This window comes from Chlorocebus sabaeus, chromosome X, assembly GCF_047675955.1.
Source record: "Chlorocebus sabaeus isolate Y175 chromosome X, mChlSab1.0.hap1, whole genome shotgun sequence".
NCBI classification, from domain to species: domain Eukaryota; kingdom Metazoa; phylum Chordata; class Mammalia; order Primates; family Cercopithecidae; genus Chlorocebus; species Chlorocebus sabaeus.
The window spans coordinates 116,583,159-116,604,992 of record NC_132933.1 but is presented as its reverse complement, the minus strand read 5'-3'; the positions used below and the strand labels follow the sequence as shown (position 1 = coordinate 116,604,992).

At 33.9% G+C, this 21,834-nt stretch overlaps 1 protein-coding gene across 1 annotated transcript in view; it reads left to right on the top strand.

Annotated features, from left to right (window-relative positions):
* The window catches only part of CFAP47 (cilia and flagella associated protein 47), a 434,895-nt gene that overhangs the window by 188,686 nt on the left and 224,375 nt on the right, over positions 1 to 21,834 (top strand). Inside the window, exons 34-36 of the mRNA XM_073013816.1 lie at positions 12,486 to 12,583; positions 12,872 to 12,988; positions 19,727 to 19,861. Coding sequence (XP_072869917.1) covers positions 12,486 to 12,583; positions 12,872 to 12,988; positions 19,727 to 19,861 — 350 coding nt within the window. The remainder of the gene's footprint in view (positions 1 to 12,485; positions 12,584 to 12,871; positions 12,989 to 19,726; positions 19,862 to 21,834) is intronic.

The window sequence follows — 21,834 nt, the reverse complement described above, 5'->3', positions numbered from 1 at the left end:
CTTGGTTGCTTATTGAACTGAAAAAAATCAATAGAATTATAAATATTATATAAATATATACACACTCACATACACATATAATTTAGCATTTTTTAGCATTTTAGCATATTTTAGCATACAAATAAAATACTTATGTATTTTTCTATATTTTTCATATGTTTATTCACCAACTGTTTTATCAATGTTTCCATGCCTGACTCCAGTGATTTCCAATTTAGCTTTCTTCTGTCTTTAATCCCATTATCAGGACAAACTGTCATCCTTTGTAATGGTCAGAGAAATAACCGTGTTTGTGATATCATTGTAAACAGAAAGTTAAGAAATGTGAGAGACAAGCAACTATCATATTCCATAATGTTCAGGGTTATTGTGTAGATAATTCATTTTTGAAGAATTCTTACCTTTTAATGTATTGTCTAAATAGTACTCTCATTTCCTCTCACCTTCCTCCCTCAGTGTCATCGTTTTTGCTACATTTACTATGCCTACATTATAAATATATGTAACACTTATATTCTGTTACTACTATTCAGTCATATGTAATGTTACCAGGAACTTCCATTTTTACTGCATTTCACTATTAGATGGATAAATACCGTAATAATTTTCTTTTTCTTGATTTCACTTTTGTTTTATTTTTCCCTTCAAAATTATTATTATTTTATTATACTTTAAGTACTGGGGTACATGTGCAGAATGTGCAGTTTTGTTACATAGGTACACACGTGCCATGGTGGTTTGCTGCACCCATCTACCCATCTACCCATCACCTACATTAGGTATTTCTCCTAACGTCATCCCTCCCCTAGGCTCCCAACCCCTGGCAAGCCCTAGTGTGTGATGTTTCTCTCCCTATGTCCATGTGTTCTCATTTGTGAGAATGTGGAGTGTTTGGTTTTCTGTTCATGTGATAGTTTGCTGAGAATGATGGTTTCCAGCTTCATCCATGTCCCTGTGAAGGACATGAACTCATCCTTTTTTATGGCTGCATAATATTCCATGGTATATATGTGCCACATTTTCTTTATCCAGTCCATTAGATGGACATTTGAGTTGGTTCCAAGTCTTTGCTATTGTGAATAGTGATGCAGTAAACATACGTGTGCATGTGTCTTTATAGTAGAATGATTTATAATCCTTTGGGTATATACCCAGTAATGGGAATGCTGGGTCAAATGGTATTTCTAGTTCTAGATACCTGAGAAATTGCCACCCTGTCTTCCACAATTGTTGAACTAATTTACACTCCTGCCAACTGTGTAAGCATTCCTATTTCTCCACATCCTCTCCAGCATCTGTTGTTTCTTGACTTTTTAATTTAATGATTGCCATTCTAACTGGCATGAGATGGTATCTCATTGTGGTTTTGACTTTCATTTCTCTAATGACCAGTGATGATGAGCATTTTTTCATATGACTATTGGCTGCACGAATGTCTTCTTTTGAGAAGTGTCTGTTCATATCCTTTGCCCACTTTTTGATGGGATTATTTTTTTCTTATAAATTTGTTTAAGTTCTTGTAGATTCTGGATTTTAGACCTTTATCAGATGAATAGATTGCAAGTATTTTCTCCCATTCTGTAGGTTGCCTGTTCATTTTGATGATAGTCTCTTTTGCTGTGCAGAGGTTTTTAGTTTAATTAGATCCCAGTTGTCAATTTTGGTTTTTGTTGCATTGCTTTTGATGTTTTAGACATGAAGTCTTTGCCTATGCCTATGTCCTGAATGGTATTGCCCAGGTTTTCTTTGAGGGTTTTTATGGTTTTAGGTTTTATGTTTAAGTCTTTAATCCAACTTCAGTTAATTTTTGTATAAGATGTAAGGAGGGGGTCCAGTTTCAGTTTTCTGCATATGGCTAGCCAATTTTTCCAACAACATTTATTAAATAGGAAATCTTTTCCCCATTGCTTGTTTGTGTCAGATTTGTCGAAGATCAGATGGTTGTAGATGTGTGGTATTATTTCTGAGGCCTCTGTTCTGTTCCATTGGTCTATGTATCTGTTTTGGTACCAGTATCATGCTGTTTTGGTTACTGTAGCCTTGTAGTATAGTTTGAAGTCAGGTAACATGATGCCTCCAGCTTTGTTCTTCTTGTCCAAGATTGTCTTGGCTATGTGGGCTCTTTTTTGGTTCCGTATGAAGTTTAAAGTAGTTGTTTTCAATTCTGTGAAGAAAGTCAGTGGCAGCTTGATGGGGATAGCATTGAATCTATAAATTACTTTGGGCAGTATGGCTGTTTTCATGATATTTATTCTTCCTATCCATAAGCATGGAATGTTTTTTCCATTTGTTTGTGTCCTCTCTTATTTGCTTGAGCAGTGGTTTGTAGTTCTCCTTGAAGAGGTCCTTCACATCCCTTGTAAGTTGTATTCCTAGGTATTTTATTCTCTTTGTAGCAATTGTGAATGGCAGTTCACTCATGATTTGGCTCTCTGTTTGTCTATTATTGGTGTATAGGAATGCTTGTGATTTTTGCACATTGATTTTGTATCCTGAGACTTTACTGAAGTTGCTTATCATCTTAAGGAGATTTTGGGCTGAGATGATGGGATTTTCTAAATATACAATCATGTCATCTGCAAACAGAGACAATTTTCCTTCCTCTCTTCCTATTTGAATACGCTTTATTTCTTTCTCTTGCCCGATTGCCCTGGCCAGAACTTCCAATACTATGTTGACTAGGAGTGGTGAGAGAGGGCATAATAACTTTATTTTTCTAACCACTTCAAGAATTTCTATTCTTTTAGTTCTCTTTGTAACTATGTTAGTGTGATTTATATGTGAATGGTATCTTACTAAGTATAAAATTTAGGGTTTTTATATTTCTCTGTACACTGTGCATGGTGCTCCCACTATGTTATGCCTATAAAGTAGCTGTGAAAAACTACGATCAGCCTGATAACTCCTCCACTGTAAGTGAATTGCTTTGCTTTGTTCTGCACTTTTTTATATTCTCAAAATGAGTGAGGTTTTGAAGGATTTAAAACCTGTTCTAAAATATACATTTCTTTGTAAATATGGCATAGAAGATATTTTAGGTACTCATTTAAATTCTGCAATATTGCTTGAAACTGAGATATGAAGATATTTATTAAAATATTCTATTAACATAGATGCTCTTCTTTATACTTGATATTTTTGTATAATCTTAAACAGAGCATATTTAACATTTAATTATTAAGTATGGTATTTGCTATATGATTATTTTGTAGATTATTTTCATTACATCCTGGAAGTTGTCTCCTCTCTTTAGTTTTTCTAGGAATTTTATTATGAATAATACTGAACATATATATTAATTTGGCAAATTAAACTTATTTAAAAATGTGAATTAACCTTGCATCCTGGCACAAACTCAAATTTTCCATGATAATTAAATTATTTTTATATAACTTACCAGAAAGAATTTACTGTTAGTTGATTGCTTTAACTTACTTGAATGATAATTAGTCTGCAATTTTTTTCTACCGTTTTATTTTCTTTTAACACAGTTAATGCAAACCTTAAACAATTACCTGGAGAACATTCTTTTTTTGGAGACATTGAAAGAGTTTCTGTGTTAGTGACATTTCTTGTTTTTTGAATTTTATAGTATTCACTGATAAGACCATCTAGATTTTTTTCTTTGTGGGATTATTTTAAATAACAAGTTAATTGTTTCATTGTTACAGAATTATTCTTTTTTTCCGTTTCTCCTAGAGTGATATTTTGTAACATATTTTCATGAAATTAATGAGCTTTATCTAAGATTTTTAAAATATTAGCACAAAAGTATTCATAAATTATTGTATCTATTCTATTATATGCAACTTCTGTAATTGATTTCTTTTTATTTTCAATATTTTTTCTTATAGCATCTTCTGTTTTAATTCAATCTTTCTCCATAGCAGTTTTTCTCTTGATACTGAAAATATTTTACTTAATTTCCAGTTTATTGGTCACTTATATAGAAGTTCTATCAAGTATTATATGCATTACTTTATATCACATTTCATGTGGCTCATAACTATTATATGTGGCTGATCTTATAATGATTTGGAGTTCACATATCTTCATAACTCAACTACCTTTACAAGCAAGACTATCTATGTCTGCATTAAAGAATATACCACACTGCATTTCAGAAGTGTTTCAAAACAAAATTCGAAAAGCCCTATGTTATGTTTTATGAAGATAGACATGGAAATCTGAAATTACTGGCAAATAGAATTCAGCAATATAGAAAAAGAATAAAATATAATTAGGAGGTGAAATCTATCTTAGGAGTACAAAGTTGTTTTTACATAAATGCCAGTCCATGTAGTACATCATATTAATGAAATAAAAATGAAGAAAAAGGAATATTTCAATGGACACAGTAACAGCAAAATTATGTATCTAGCAAGAGACTTGTATGAAGAATATATAAAAAACACTTACAAGTCAGTGATAAAAAGACAACCCAATTTAAAAATGTGCAAAATATTTGAATAGATATTTCTAAAAGGAAAATAAGTAAATGACCCACAAGTACGTTAAAAAATGTTCAGCATAATTAGTAATTTGGGAAATGCAAAGCAAAATCACAGTAAGTTAGCATTTGGCACCAACTTCTGTAACTAAAATTTTTAAAAAGTCAAATGTAAGCACAGCAATGGATACAATCAACAAAGTAAAGAGACAACCCACAGAAATGGGAGAAAAATTTGCAAAATATTCATCTGATAAGGGGTTAATAACCAGAATATATAGGGAGCTCAAACAACTCTGTAGGGACAAAAAATTTAATAATCTGATCAAAAAATGGGCAAAAAAATTTGAATAGATATTTCTCAAAAGAAGTCATACAAATGGTAAATAGGCACATGAAAAGGTGCTCAACATCATTGATCATCAGAAATGCCAATCAAAACTACAGTGAGATATCATTTAACCACAGTTAGAATGGCTTGTATCCGAAAGACAGACAATAAAAAATGCTGGTGAGGATGTGGAGAAAAGGGAGTCCTTGTACACTGTTGGGGGGAATGTAAATTAGTACGATCACTATGGAGAACAGTTTGGAGGTTCCTCAAAAAACTAAAAATTGAGCTATAGTATAATCCAGGAATCCCACTGCTGGGTATATATTCAAAAGAGAGGAAACCAGTATATTGAACAGATATCTGCACTTAACAGTTTGTTGCAGCACTGTTCACCATAGCTAAGATTTGGAAGCAACCTAAGTGTCCATCAGCAAATGAAGAGATTTAAAAAAATGTGGTACATACACACAATGGGGTACTATTCAGCCATAAAAAAGAACGATATCCTATCGTTTACAACAAGACGAATGGAACTGGAAATCATTATGTTAAGTGAAATAAGCCATGCACAGATAAACAAACATTGCATGTTCTCACTTATTTGTGGAATCTAAATATCAGAACAACTGAAGTCATGGACAGAGAGTAGAAGAATGGTTACCATGGACTGGGAAGGGTAGTAGGAGACTGGGGGAGGTGGGGATAGTTAATGGGTACAAAAAAGAATAGCTAGAAAGAATAAGACCTACTATTTGATAGCACAGCAGGGTGACTATAGTCAATAACAACTGTACTTGTTAAAATGATGTTATCAGATTGTTTGCAACTCAATGGGTAAATGCTTGAGGAGACGGATGCCCCATTCTTCATGATGTGCTTATTTCACATTGAATGCCTATATCAAAACATCTCATGTATCCCATAAATATATGCACCTACTATGTAGCCACAGAAATTAAATTTATTAGTTTAAAAAATAAAGACTGTAACAAGTGTTGGCAAGGATTCATAGAAATTGGAAACCTCATATGTTGCTAGAGGGTTTGTAAAATGATGCAACCACTTTGAAAAACTGTTTGGCAGTTTCTCAAAATGTCAAAATTAGATTAACTAATGAGAGAGGTTATGCGTGCATGGGGTCAGGGAGTATATGGGAAATCTCTGCCCTTTTTGAACAATTCTGCCATGAATGCAAAACTGCTATAAAAAAAAGTCTCTTGAGAAATAGGTTAGCAATATGATTCAACAAGTGTACTCATTGGTTTATACTCAAGATAATTGAAAATATATGATTACAAAAAAGTTTTACATAAATGTTCACATCAGCATTTTTCATAATAGCCAAAAATTAGAAACACAAATGTCCATAAAGAAAATGTGGTATGGCCGGGCGCGGTGGCTCAAGCCTGTAATCCCAGCACTTTGGGAGGCCGAGATGGGCGGATCACGAGGTCAGGAGATCAAGACCATCCTGGCTAACACGGTGAAACCCCGTCTCTACTAAAAAAAAAAAAATACAAAAAAATAGCCGGGCGAAGTGGCAGGCGCCTGTAGTCCCAGCTACACGGGAGGCTGAGGCAGGAGAATGGCGTGAACCCGGGAGGCGGAGCTTGCAGTGAGCCGAGATCCGGCCACTGCACTCCCGCCCGGGCGACAGAGCGAGACTCCATCTCAAAAAAAAAAGAAAATGTGGTATATTCCCAAAGTGGTATGTTATTCAACAATAAAAAGAAATGAAATACTTATACATGCTGCAACGTGAATGAACCTTGAAAATGTTATGCTAAATAAAAGACAACAGAACACAAGAGGGCGCATATTTTATAATTGTATTTCTATGACATGTCCATAATAGACAACTCCATAGTGATGGAAAGTAGATTCATTTATGTCCATGGTATGAGGGAAGAGAGAAATGAGAAGTGACAGTCAATGAGTATCGAGTTTCTTTATGGGTTGATAAAAATATTTTAAAAGCAGATAGTAGTGATGATTGCACAGCTCTATGACTATACTAAACAACAATGAATTGAACAATTGAATTGCATGAAATTTGTGTTATGTGAATTTTAATATAACTTTCATAAAAATGTACTATTATAGTCATCTAACATAAAATTCATGTAACAATTATTATATTCATGATAAGTAAATTGACTTATTTTTTCTAAAATTTCTGATTAAATTTTGTGTTTAACAAACACATCTCTAATTCATAATACTATAAAGACCAGTATTTTTATTACTACTTAAATATACCTGAATATCAGAAGTGATGTAATGTAAAACTGGATAAAAACATAACTTCCAAATTAAAAGTTTTAAAAATGTGCGGAGCATCACTTGGATTTTCTGGTTTCTGACAAATGACAACTACATTAGAGTGCTGGTTCTCTCTCCAAAAAAAATCACCATTGACCAACACGTCTCAGATGATAATATGAATACTTGGAGATTTTGTTAACATGCTTTTATATGTTACTAGGTGTTGGGTGAGTCCAGAAATTCTGCATTTTCAACAAGCTTCCATTTGATGTAGGTGCTGCTGATTCACCTAGCTCACTTTGGGTAGCAAATCCTTAGAGGGAGTATAGAAAAGAGAGTAGCTTATATCAGAGGAACTATCATAAAAGCGGAGAAAATCCTTGATATATCAAAGCTATGATAAACTGTGATGAGGGCTTGGCAGCAGCCTTGAGTATAAAAGACAAGACACAGGCGTAGGATCAGAGATTAGAGAAGAGCTTTGAAGTTTTGTCTTTACTTTTTCACAACGTCGCCTTGGAAGAATCATTGTCATCCTATTCTTACTGAGAGCCTTGTTTGAACATCTACAGCCCATGTGTACTGGTATTCAACAAGTAATAATATCAAAGCAGATTCAAAGTTGTGATGGGTTGAACAAAAATAGGTGCCCTGGTTTCTACCCAGGGAGATAGAGAACTGGAAACTGTTTTCTCCCACCCTTATAACAACAATGAAGGTCAGACCAACAGCAAATTCTCTATTTTTCTTGAACCTTAACATAAAGCTGAGATTGTAGGGCAACAATGGGTGAGTTGGTTTTTACTGGAAGAAATGAGATGATGGCAATAGTCTACTTGTAGATAGAGATGGACACCATTAAGAATAGTTGAGTTAGGGTGACTGGTGTATTGGTAGAGGCCAAGTATACACTATTGAGAGATCATGAAGCTCCTAGTGGCCACAGTTATAGATTCTGCATCTTCTTGCAGGCATTTACTCCACAAACTTCACCTGTTGCTCACAGAAATGACTAAAGTGAGTCTGGAGAATGTGTACTCCTTAGTACCTAGTGTAGGGGCAGGCAATTCACTCCAACTTCTGTATATCTGTCTTAGTCCATTTAGTGTTGCTATAACAGAATACTACAGATTGGGTAATTTATAAACAATAGAAGTTTATTTGGGGCATGACTCTGGAGGCTGGAAAGTCCAAGATAATTAGGTTACATTTGATGAGAGCCTTCTTGCTACATTATTACATTATGGTCTACATCCCATAGCTAGAGAAGATGATAAAAAGTAAGAGCATGCAAGAAAGAGAGAAAAAGAGGGCCAAACTCCCAACGTAACTAACATACTCCTGAGATAACAGCATTACTCAGTTCATGAAGCCAGAGTTCTCATGATCTAATTACCTCCTAAAAGTCCCACCTGTATTGGTTGGTATTAACCATTGAAATGGCAATGAAATTTGAACATGAGATTTAGAGGGGACATTCAAACCATAGCAATACCTTATAGAACAGATGTGTTCATCTATGTTAATTTAAGGACAACACATACTGTCACCCAAAGGGCTCTGGTGAATACTAATTGCAGTTTCAAAAAAAAAAAAAGAAAGGAAAGAAAGAAAGAAAAAGGAAAAAACAGAAAATAACAAACCACCTCTTGCCCCGAGAAAGGGACTGGAATTCAACCTTTCTGTCAAGCAGAAAATCCTAAACAATCTATAAAAAGCTCCTAGAAATACTATATGCATTTATCAAGGTCAAAGGATATATGATCACTATACAATTAAATTAAATTATATTTCTATATATTGGCAGTAAACAATTGGAATTTAAAATAAAAATATACCATTTAACATAGAAGAACTAGTTAAGTATCTAATATTAAGTACTTACTATGAGTATGTATAACAAAATAAGTTAGAAATATATATGCTATAAACTACAAAACACTGATGAAAGCAATCGATGAGAACTCAATAGAGAAATACATAGTATGCACATGGCGTTGGAAGACTAAATGTTGTTAGGCTATCAAATTGATCTATAGATTCAATTCAATTCCAGTGAAAATACCATCACATATTCTTATAGATAGATACCAATAAGTTGGCTCTAAAATGTATATATAAAGGCATTGCCATTAAAACAGCCAAAACAATTTTGAAAAGGTGGAAGAAATTTTGAAACTACAGTAATTAAGACTAGGTGGTATTGACAAAAGAATAGATGCATAGATCAAAAGAATAGAATTGAGAGACAAGAATATATCTACACAAATATAATCAACTGGGTGTTTTTGCTTACAAAAGTGCAAAAGCAATTAAATCAAGTAAGGCTAGTGTTTTCAATAGATAGTACTTGAATAATTGGAGGTGCATATGTAAAAAAAATTAGCATTGACTTGTACCTCACACTTTGTACTGAAATTATCTCAAAGTAGATCATAGATCTAAATATAAACCCACACAACTTTTATATACATACGTATATATACACATATATACATATCTATATGTATTGGACTTTACCATATTAAAATTTCTGCTTTGTGAAAGACACTATTAAGAGAATGAAAAGACAAGCTACAGACTGGGGGAAAATATTTTTGAATATTGTATTCCACAAATTTATTGCATGCAGAATACATAAAGAACTCTCCAAACTCAACAAGAAAATAAACAACCAAATTTGAAAAGTAGTCAGAATTTCTGAAAAGATACATCACCAAAAAAGATAGATAGAGAAAAGGCATATATAAGTTGCTCATTACAATTACTATATAATCCAGAAATATCTTTTCCAGCTATTTCACCAAAATACATTAGAATTACCAAACATTGTATGTTCTCACTCATAAGTGGGAGTTAAGCTATGAGGATGCAAAGGCATAAGGATGATACAATGGACTTCGGGGACTCCCGGGGAAAGGGTGAGAAGGGAGTGAGGGATAAAAGGCTACAAATTGGGTTCAGTGAATACTACTTGGGTACTGGGTGCAACAAAATCTCACAAGTCACCACTAAAGAACTTCCTTATGTAATCAAATACCACCAACTCCCCCCCAAAACCTATGGAAATAAAAAAAATTTTTTAAATGAATTGCTGATCACAATAAGCCCTACATGAGATAGTTCATAGTGGATTTTCATAATTGCCTCTAAACTGAAGACAAACCAAATGCCCTTCAATTGATGAATGGATACCTCATCTCTATGACATCCATGAAATACAGCACTATTCAACAATGAAAATAGCAACAACTATTGATTCACACAACGGGTGCATCTTAAATGAATTTCATTAAGTAAAAGAAGCCAAAACAACAAGACCCCCCACAAGACTACATATTGATATTGTGTGATTCAAGTTTTATGGCGTTTTGGTAAAGATGAAGATATTGAGATTAAAAACACATCAGTGTTTGCCAGGTGCTAACAGATGAGGGTAGGGATTGACTACAATGGTGCAGCCCCTTGGAATTTTGGGGGTGATCACACTTTTCTATATGGAAATGTGATGGCAGGTACATGAAAATGTATTCCTCAAGTTCCTATAAGTGTGTACCACAAAGAGTGAATGCTAGTGTAAGTAATTTTATAAAATCAACCAAGATATGTAAGTAATTAAGGACAAAATGCAGGCTGTGACATGAATATAACTGGGTTACAAATGTTGGACAACCTCACTGATGGTAATGAAAAAGAGATGAGCTTATTTAATTGTAAAGAAATATGACTGTATAGTCTAAGACTAAAGTAAAGAACTATACAAACACACCTTACTCTAATTTTTCACAGGGGTATGGCTTTGCAATTCTGAAAGCACTGTATATACATCCTAAGGTTTAACCAATACATAAAAATATTTTAGATAATGAGATTGAGATTTTTCACTGTTGACAAAATAAGGTGGGGCGGGTATCATAATCATTAATTAATTTATTTTTCTATGGACTGGAAGCAATGATAACTTTTGATCGGATAAAGGTAATTTACTAGCCTTTTACATTGATAGAGAGTCAGTTAGCAGTAGATACAGACTGTATCCACCAGATAGCACATTCTTGTCTTGTACAGACATTAGAGGAGGGACAGGAATTGCCTTGAAGGAGCTTAACATCTTGTTGCAGGAAAATCAAATCCATAACAGGAAAACAACGAATTAAAAAAAAAATCCCCCAATCAGAAGTCAATGAATACATAACAATACAGCAACAACTAATTGTTATCCTGTTATTTCCAACTCCAACAATCACAACTCAGGACCACAGAATTCATTATTCAGCCAACTGGCAATGTGTATTTAAAATCATTAATTCGATTACATCAAATCTTATATCAAAAATGTTATTTATAAGTTTCTACCAGGAAATAATACTTTGAAAAATACAAAGGTTGTTTGCTATGCATTAGTTGAAAATCCTCAGTGATCTGTGTTTGCTAGACTGATTTTGTGATGATATGCTATAGAAATCCTATAGAAATGTTCAATGCTTCTCAGATGAAAAAGTACTGGAAATTGTCTGTGAAATGTCCAGGACATCTGTGATTCAAGAGAAAATTAAGTCTTCCAATTCCAGGTGTAAAGCAATCCCGGTTTTGAAACTAACATACATGTCATGGGTGTATCATGTCATGGTTTTTCTTCTTCACAGAAAATGGGAGTAGAGAGATTTGAGGGAATTTATAAATGTCACCATTTGCCCCTTGTTTTCAGACAAGAAATTGTCTCACACCATAAAGAATCTAGGCTACTTGGAAACTTATTGAAAAAGAAAATGTCACATTCAACATAGCAATTATTTCCACTGTTTAAATTAGCTTCCACCCAATATAGGTCAATATTTCAGATATTCCCTTAAAATTCAAATACTTCCTCTTTTTGTTCCAGAATCAGCATAGTAATCATGTCTGTAATTGAGAATTCCTTTTACTGCTCCTCCATCCTGTATTGCCTTTTATAGGTCAATTTTGGTTTCTTTAAGCCATAAATCTTGAATTCCTTTCACATAATTTCCTGCCATGTGGATGAATTTCTGCAAGAAATAAAGAAACTGGCACTAGCACTCTAAAGTTACAAGTAACTCCATGCCTTTTCAGTCTCCTTACCCATGTTGATGATCATTGATTAAACATTTGAACCTCAAGGTACTCAACAGAATGGGTAATTTTGAAACACTGAATTTCTATTCCATTACCACATTGTAGTGTATTTTTCAAAGCAGGTCATGTAGAAATAAAGAAGACAGCTTGCAATTGCTTATAAAGCCTTACAGATAACTCTCATAGTATTAATCTTAAAATTTGTTTTTATTTCCAATATAATATACTTTTTGTTTTCCAGGCAGAAGCAAAATTTTCTTTTACTATTGCTCAAATTTCCATAGGTATCTTTTAATAAAGTAAAACTATTGTTGTATTTACTCTCCCTCTTTTTTGAAACAGGTGTTATCCCTTCTGAGAGATGGATAGTAAATTTTGACAAAGATCTTTCAGATGGTCTTGTTTTTGCAACACAATTGGGAGCCTATTGCCCATTTTTGGTAAGAGTCATTGTTATGCATAATGATCTTCTATTGTTTGAAAAAACTTAGTGATTAAAATTTGAGGTATATTTTCTGTAAACAGAAACTTTCAAATGTCTTACAAGTCAAACACCTGAATCTGAATGGCTAGCACTACCTTTTTGTTTATTCTTTCATTTTGATTGCAATAATTTATTACTGATAAATATTAATATTTAAATGATTCTTTGCCTAACTATAGAGAACACTTAAAAACAGAATTTTTTATTCCATTACCAAAAGGTTTGAGTTTTTCTTATTTTACAGATTGAGTCTCATTTTATAAATATGTACACACGACCAAAAAGTCCTGAAGAGTATCTGCACAATTGCCTGATTATTGTAAATACTCTTTATGAAATTGACTTTGACATGGAAATACAGGTGGGTGCCTTTATATTAAACATTCTGCAAACATTTTATACATTTCTTTTGATAGCTTACTCATTTGTAATATTGCTTGTTCATCTTTTTAAAATTTAAATTGAAACAGGCTTTTGATGGGACATTGCTAAAATGTGGAATTTGAAATATGACTCCACAGAAATTGACTGGATATTTTAAAATTTGTATAATTATATACATCCAGCTGTGCATAATAGGAAAGTTCTTACAGTCCAAGTGCCTGAAACCCCAAAAATAAACATTGAGTGAATTATAATCATTATTCAAAATCTAAGAATGAACTAAAAGAGCTTTTTTATTTAAATATAGATGTCATATATTTATCTTCTAATTTAGTAGCAAAAATAAATTTTCACTTTAGTTTTAAAATAAATGTTTGTGTAGAGGTCATAATGGCAATATACATTTTAATTGTATGTTGACCTCCAAGTTGTAATTCTATTTGGCTTTTCACATCAAGACCTCAATAGCAATATTCAAAAATATATTGTATGCTTACTATTTTATGAGCCTTTTGTTTGTTACTTAGGGGCCATAAAATGATAAAATAAATGATTCCTGACTTTGAATATATAAATTCATTAAATTATCAAGATATTTGTCTGTTAAAAGATAATGTTCTATTTATTTATTATTAATGGTGTATGAAAAAATGAAGTATAGAATTCAGATGAAGGAAGAGATCAATGTGATGCAGAGTGATACATCAAAGACAGTGTGGAAGAGACAGAATTTAATTGGGATCTGGAAGGGTGAATTGGATTTGCATTGGTAGTGGTAAGAGAGGAAGTTGTTTGCTCAGAGGAAGTAGCATGAACAGAATGTAGAGTGTGAAAAAGTGACATATGTTAAGGAAATTGTGTGACTAGGTTTCCCCAGTTGAAGTTTGGTATTGGAAACAGACACAGGCATATACTGGGATATTGAATACCAGCATAAAAAATCAGGAATTTATTCTGTGGGAATTATGGGGGATAAAAGGCCTTTCCTCTTACAACAATGGTCAGTATGGACTGAGAGGAGAGGAACTGATGACAGGGAACACAGACCAATCGCAATGCAATTTCAACTGGTCAAGGAGTACAGTAATTACTTTCTCTACTCATATCATTTTAATTAGGATTAAAACATAATAAGCTGATGTAGGAAAAATTATGAGGTTTGCTAGAGTTGGTGACCAGTCACAAAAGAAGGGCATTGGAGAAAGACTATTATAACTAACTCTGAGTTTTTCATTCTGTGATCCAGAAAGATTGATGATACTAGTGCCCAAAATGATATCTTATACCACTGGAGAAAAGAGTTTTATAATTACTCACTTTTTTCTTTGTATTAAAGTCACTTGCATGTTAATGTCACTTTGTACCATTCCTGACATTTGTATTCTTTTTATTTCATTTTCTTTTCATTTATTTTTATTTTTTGGTACAATTGTAAATGGAAACTGCAATCAATAATTTTAGTCAGAGAGTTCTGTTATAATAGTAGAGTTTTAAGGACAAACTCTAATAAAATACTTTGGTTTTGAAGAATAAAAATATTACAATTCCCATAAATTCAAATTATTTAACCTCCCTCATGAAAGACACAGGATACATCCTTCGGGGGTACAGATGTGACAAAACTACAGTCATGCCTTCAAAGATGTTGCAGACTAATAATCACAAGTTACATGAAACAAGGCTGATGCAAAGTGACAGTGAATGTCACAATAGACATAGAAATAATATGTTATGGGACTCAAAGGGGGTGAGAAGTCACTCTAAAAAGGATACCAGGAAAATTTGCACAGAACACTTAGTGTTTAAGCTGACCCTTGAGAGTTTGGTAGGAGTTCACAAGAAATTTAAAATACCTTTGTTTAGAAAAACCACACATTGTGACTCTGTCCTTTGCTTTTTGATTTCCTCACGTGTTGGCTCAATATATTTATTTTATTATCTAGTCAAAAAATAATTTAAAAATAAGTATCTACTAGATAAAAATGGGGAAAAGTTGTCCAAGATTTGATGAATGAAGTAATTGAAAGTTGGCTTAGCAGATAATGACCAAACTTTTATCAGCTGATTCCAATGCCCTAACTCTTTATTAGCCCAGATTTACCAACCACACTAAATGGAAGATTTAAAACCATCACCCTCTAATGAACTTATACGTAATGAATTAATGCTGGTGCTTGTAATGGTCCACGCTTGAATCCTGTAAAATTCAGCAGCGGACTTAATTATTAATGCTTAAGTTTCTTCTTTATTATGTTCTTAATTGCAGCCTGAAAATTAGCTTCATAAGTTGCTGGGGTAATGTTATGTCTTTTTGGAGAATCCTGCCAGTAGGAATATACAGTTATTAAATAATCTCCTTTTCATGACATGATTTTTATTTAAAGCAAAAATCCTATGGAATTGTTTTACTACAGCATAGAATGCATGTTTTGTTCCCTCATGCAAAGATAGATAACAAAATAAATATAATAAGCATTTATGGAGCTTTACTACACATAATTTAATGAGTAGTGATTGGAACTGAGGGTGAATAGATAATCTAATTTTGTTCTTAAATTTTTTTGTTTCTTTTTTTTTTTATCACTTGTGAGAGTTCTCTAGAGACACAGAAACAATAAGATATATGAGAGGGAATTTATTAGGGGGAATTGGCTCACATGAACAGAGTCAGAGAATTCTCGTGATAGGCTGCCTGCAAGCTGTAACACAGAAGAGCTGGTGGCATGGCTCAGTCCAGAAGCCTCAGAATCAGGGAAGCCAATGGTGCAGCCCCTAGTCCAAATCTAAAAGCCAGAGAGCCTCCAGAGAGCACTGGTGCAAGTTTTAGAGTCTAAAAACTGAAGAACCTAGTCTGATGTCCAAGGACTGGAGGAGAAAAGGTGTCTCACTCTGGAAGGGAGAGAAAGCAGAGAGTCTTCCTTCTTCTTACCTGTTTGTCCAGCCCCAGCTGATTGGATGATGTCTGCCCACATTGAGGGCATATGTTTCTCTCTCAGTCCACTGACTCAGCTTCAACCTCCTCTGAAAACACTCTCACAGATACCCAGATACAATGCTTCACCAGCCATTTAGGTATCCCTCAATCTAGTCAAATTGACACCTAAAATTAACCTTCACAATCACAGGGAAATTTTCAGCTTTAAATAACAGAATTCTTGAGTAAAAGTGGTTTAAAATAAGGAAATTTAATATTTTATAAAAAGATAGTCGGGCGATCAAAGGTTATAACGATAATTGTTCAGTTTTTTAACAAAGTTATCAGAGATTCAGTTTTGCTCAGCCATTCTTGACCTGCTAGCTTTGTTTTAGGACTCTACACAAATAACTCCCAAATTTCTGCAGAAGTCTCACATAACACCTTCATACAGTTCTGTTTGAGGGCTGGCTGAGTGGCATCTTTTCTTGCGCTTCTCTTTTTCCAGAAGGTAAACCTTTCCCAGTGCCCCCACAGCATATTCCCCACTGCATATCATTGGCCACAATTGAATCCTATTCTTGTGGCTAACCAGTGGTTGATTAAAAATTTTAAAAAAAGAATATTCACAAAAAAGTGAGGTTCTTACTAAAGAAGAAAGAAGAAAATGGTTGTTGGGAGGGCAATCAACAGCTGTCTTTGTAGGATTTTAGTATATCATAGTGTAGTGCTAATTATATTTGGTGTCATGTTTGAAAGTTAGTGATACCTTAAAGTTATGGCACATTACATCCAGCATAAAACTCAAGATCTTATCACCCCTTCTAATTACTGATGATGAAACTGAGGCTCAGGAAATTCAATTGACTTAATCAAGAGCATGACTCTGTGTCATAGCAGGACCTGAATTAATTTACCAGATTTCTTGATTTTTTTGTTATGATTTTTATGATTTTTTTGTTTGTTTACATTCCTGCATATTGTTAATCTAGTAGGAAAACATTGTCATCAAGGGGAAAAAAAGGACCAATACAATTGACGTTATTTTTGGTTAGATATATGTAGCGAAAATAATGATTATGTCCTTAAAAGTACTTTCACATGAAATTTTTGTTTTAAATAAACCTAACTTATTTTAACATTTTGGCTTTCTAGCCTAAGGTTAACGAAAGTCTAATTGCTTTAGGTCATTTTTGTTTAAATGTATAAGGAAAGGTAAGAATGCTTTTTTATTTGGTTTTTCAGTATAATGTCTTGTTAAATATAGTTTCCCATTAAAAACATATTTTTAAATTGCCAAATTGCTGGATTTTTCGAAGTTTAGCTTTTAAAATAATTTTTATATTGCTATTTATACCATTTTATGGGGTACACACTAAAACATGGTTCAAAAGACTTTGGTTCATCCTAGACTTGAGCCCAGAGTGTTCTGCCATTAATACTACTCTTTTCCCCAGTAAACATACCTCCCGTCACCCTAGATAGCCCTCTTCGGATCATACCCTACAGGCTGATTCCAAACACAGGGTCCAGCAGAGCTACACATTCTTCACTTAAAAATGTACCTTCTTAGGCTTCAAAAATGGATGTGACAATTAAACTCTGCATATTTTAATTTTGTTCTTATCTTAAATCATTTTTCTACATCAATTTACTAATGTCATCTTTATTAAAGAATGTGAGACCACAAAATACTGATGAAAAACTTTATGGTCCTGGTGTATTTCCAAGTTTTCCTCACATTATACTCACAGTTAGCTTTCTACCCTGCTAAGGCAGGCCAGTTTTCTTTCTGTCAGTCTTCTGCCCAGGCACCTTCGTTGGTAAGCCTTACTTCTAATTAACAAAACAAGAAAGAACAAACCCTTCTATTTTCCCAAGAAGAATAAGAGAGCACGAGGAAATGTGGACTAGCAGGTCACTAGTGGGGCTATCATTATTCTCTAAAAACTGCTGCCAAATTTCAGAATCAAGTGCGTTAGTTCCACATAGCACGCTGGGTCTCCTTGGCTTTCACACTATTTGTATTTCTAGGCCAGGCTCAGATCCTGTTCAGTTGCTAACTTGAGTATGTGCCATTAAGTCATAGCAGACCTTCATTTCCATTTTGTGGAAGTACGGAGAGCTCCTTGTATATTGACACTGACAGAGTTGTTTGTCTATTAATGGTGTTTTTTATGTCTTCGAATCCCTCACACCAACCCCAATACTTTTGTGCTGTGAATAACTTTTCCCCACTGCTTCTATCTTCTTCTGTTCCTGACTCTACTTTTTGGCTTCAGCTTACGTTCTGGCTATATTTATTGTCCTGATATCATAGAGCTGTAATTTTGGATTTTATCTCAAATATACTCCAGTAATCATTACTAATATATTTTGTTTATCAGAGTAATTGCATCCTCTGCCTTATTATTTATCTGTTCTGGGAAAAGTACTTCTTCAACTGCCTCCTACCTGATCTGCCTGAATTGTTGCTCTTATGTTATTTCTTGTTCAGAAATCAAGTCCCTCACCTTGCCATCTAAGACCTTCACAATGTAGTCTGGCACTCCTTAGTCTTTTTTCTCGCGAATTGTCCCATCTTTTCTTAAGCATGACCCAAATAGAACTTCTTTACTGAACAAACACTATGCTTCTCTATCTCCTCATCCTATAGTAATTTGCTTTTCTGAAAAAATACACCCTTTTCCTCACACCAAACACAGCATATTTGAAGTTCAAGCATTCTATAAAGCCCATTTAATGTGCCATTGGTTCTATGGGCCTTTGCTTGAAAATCTCTTGCCATCTTTAACTTCAGGAGTAATAGTCACATTAGTCATAATTTCTAGAGTATAGTGTTCTTCTGAGTTCCAGCCAGCTTTTACAGAGTCTGAGGGTACAAGATCAGTGATCTGCTTAGGACACATTTATTTTTTAACACTTAGGTCAAGCTGTTCTGATTCAGAGCAGTATTATTGCTGTATCTATATTTCAGTGTCATTGCCAATCACAAATATTTTAAATGTTTAAAAGTAATTCAATAATTGATTTACTATGCTTTTCCTCTTTTTATATTTTTATCTATTTATCTTGTTTGATGATTAATATTAGGTGTCAACTTGACTGGATTGAAGGATGCCAAGATGGCTGACAAAGTTTTGTTTCTAGGTGTGTCTGTGAGGGTGTTTCCAAAGGAGATAGTTGCAGGAGTCAGTGGACTGAGAAAGGAAGATATGCCCTCAATGTGGGTTGGTACCATCTGACTGGCTGTGGCAGTGGCCAGAACAAAGAGGCAGAAGAAGGGGGATATTCAGTTTGCTTGGTTTTTTGTTTGTTTGTTCTTTTTAATTTTTGTCATGATTTCTTTCTCCCTTTGGGAGCAGGATGCATTTTTTTCTCCTTCTGCCCTTGGACATCTGATTCCAGGTTTTTCAGCCTTTGGACTCTAGGACTTACACCGGCAGCCTCCTTTGGGCTTTCAGCCTTCGGCCTCAGAATGGGGCCTGCACTGTAGCTTCCCTGGTTTGGGGGATTTGGGACTTGGCCTGAGCCATGCTTCTGGCTTCCCTGGGAGCCCCTGTTGGCTTCCGTCATTCTGCAGTTTGTAGCCAGCCTATTGTGGGACTTTGTGATTGTTCAGCTAATTCTTCCTAATAAATTCCCATTCATATATATATATGTGTGTGTGTGTGTGTGTGTGTGTGTTTGTGCGCGCATGCACGCACATATATACAGATATATATCCTATTGGTTTTCTACCTATGTAGAAAACTCTAACTAATGCATCCTCTAATTTCGATTTATCTTCTTTGAAACTAGGCCACAGACATCTGTGACCCAAATCCAATCCTAATGCTCATGCTTTGTGTCTACATGTATGAAAGACTCCCTACATATCTCCCTAAGAAGGTGGTGCCCTTTGATTGTACTCTACATGACACGGCACTGAATAAGGTAAGGATAATTTTGGGGTCAAAATGCATAAGGAGTTACACAATTAAGAGAGGTTTTAGATATTTCTTTCCCAACCCAAAATTAACAGCAAGTATCTATATGATATAATTTTATTAAAAGTAAATAAACCTTATCAAATGTTGCTTCTTCTAAGCCAAAGGTCTAGATGAGCGAAAGGTGCAATTTTTACTTAAGAGTAATCACCACTTGCAATGAAATGAAGACTCTTTTCTTACTCATTTTCATTTGATTTAAAATAATAATATTCTGTATACAAGTTAATATACTGCTTTGATAAGATTCATGTTTATTCCTTTTTTCAGGCTGTTTTATGTGTGTCTCTCTTAATATATGATTGGGAAGGAGGATAATTTTATATTTTTGATGCAAAACTTATCCATATGTGGTCTTCAAAAGAGATGCCACAGTGATCTTTGTTCTGTAATTGTAACTTCTTTGAGAAAATAACTGTAACCTCCATGATGGTGTGAGCATCAGTTAATAAGGATTTCATTAAAAACTGAAAAAATAAAACACAAAACCCAGGTTCTTGTCTCAAAATGTAGAGGGCTGAATTTAGTGAAAAGAAAGCCTCCTCTTCTAGGTTTGTGTTAGTAAATACTGAGGTTCAATCTCTTTTATTTACTTTATGTCTTTCCTTTTTTGTCAGAAGACGACATAAAACTCCATAGAATTCAGTATTTACTATGATAATTCGCTAATTGCAGTGATATTCAAGGGCTTTGGATAAATAACTAGCCTTGAGCTATAATTGTATTGAATTTTTGACTTCAAAATAACATTTCAGAAGAGTTAAAAGTTTTTTGCTTAGGCCTGCAGGAGACAAGAGTGTAAATTTGATTAAGTATAATTTATTACTGTTAACTATTATTACCAATTCTCTAATTCTGTCTACATGATTGTATTCCTTCATATCATTTAATTGTTATTGACATTTTTAAGTAGGTAATATCAATGCTGGCTAATGTTTAAAAATAAATTTAAATTATGATGTTAAAAATCAAATTAAATCATGTTTAAATAGAACATGATTTATTTTCTCATTTTATTCTTTTGCTAGAAATAATGCTTATACCTAAGTTTATAGATAAAATTGTACAAATAATACCTTTCATTTTTCACAATGTAAGAAAAGTTTTTGAAAGAAGAAATAAAAAATATGTATATGCAAGATAAAATAAATTACAACAAGCTTTGATTTTAACTTTTATTTAAGAAAATTAGTGATTTGGAAATTGCTGAGAATCTTTTACATATTTTGGTCCTGTGAATCAACATGATGAATGGCAGTGCGTAAGTCATAGAAAGTCGTTCTTACCACCAGCCCTATAAATGTTACAGAATATAGAAAAAGCTCCAGAAATGGCCACTAGAATTGAGAAAGTATTTCTTTTTTTCTTTCTTTTTTTTTTTTTTCGAGACAGAGTTTCATTCTTGTTGCCGAGGCTGGAGTGCAGTGGCACGATCTCGGCTCAGTGCAAGCACTCTACCTTCCCAGGTTCAAGCAGTTCTCCTGCCTCAGCCTCCTGAGTAGCTGGGATTACAAGTGCCTGCCACCATGCCCAGCTAATTTTTTTGTATTTTTAGTAAAGATGGAGTTTCATCATGTTGGCCAGGCTGGTCTTGAACTCCTGACCTCAGGTGATCCACCCTCCTCAGCCTTCCAAAGTGTGAAAAAGTATTTCTATAGCTATGGGCAAATAATAGAAACATAGAATACTAGAACAAGTACAAAAAATTAGTGGTTAGTGAAAAAATATAGGGTGCAGTGTTTTTCTGAGACATTCAAAAGCTGTTGAATTTTGTTTTCCTTTTTGAAACGAAATTTACACAGAAGCACAATAAAGAATATCTGTCATTGCAAAAAAGGAATTGAGACTTTAAAACTTTCCTTTATTCCTTTAAACAGCTAGCTCTTCTTCCTATCTACTCCTCATTACCCCTATGTGAAA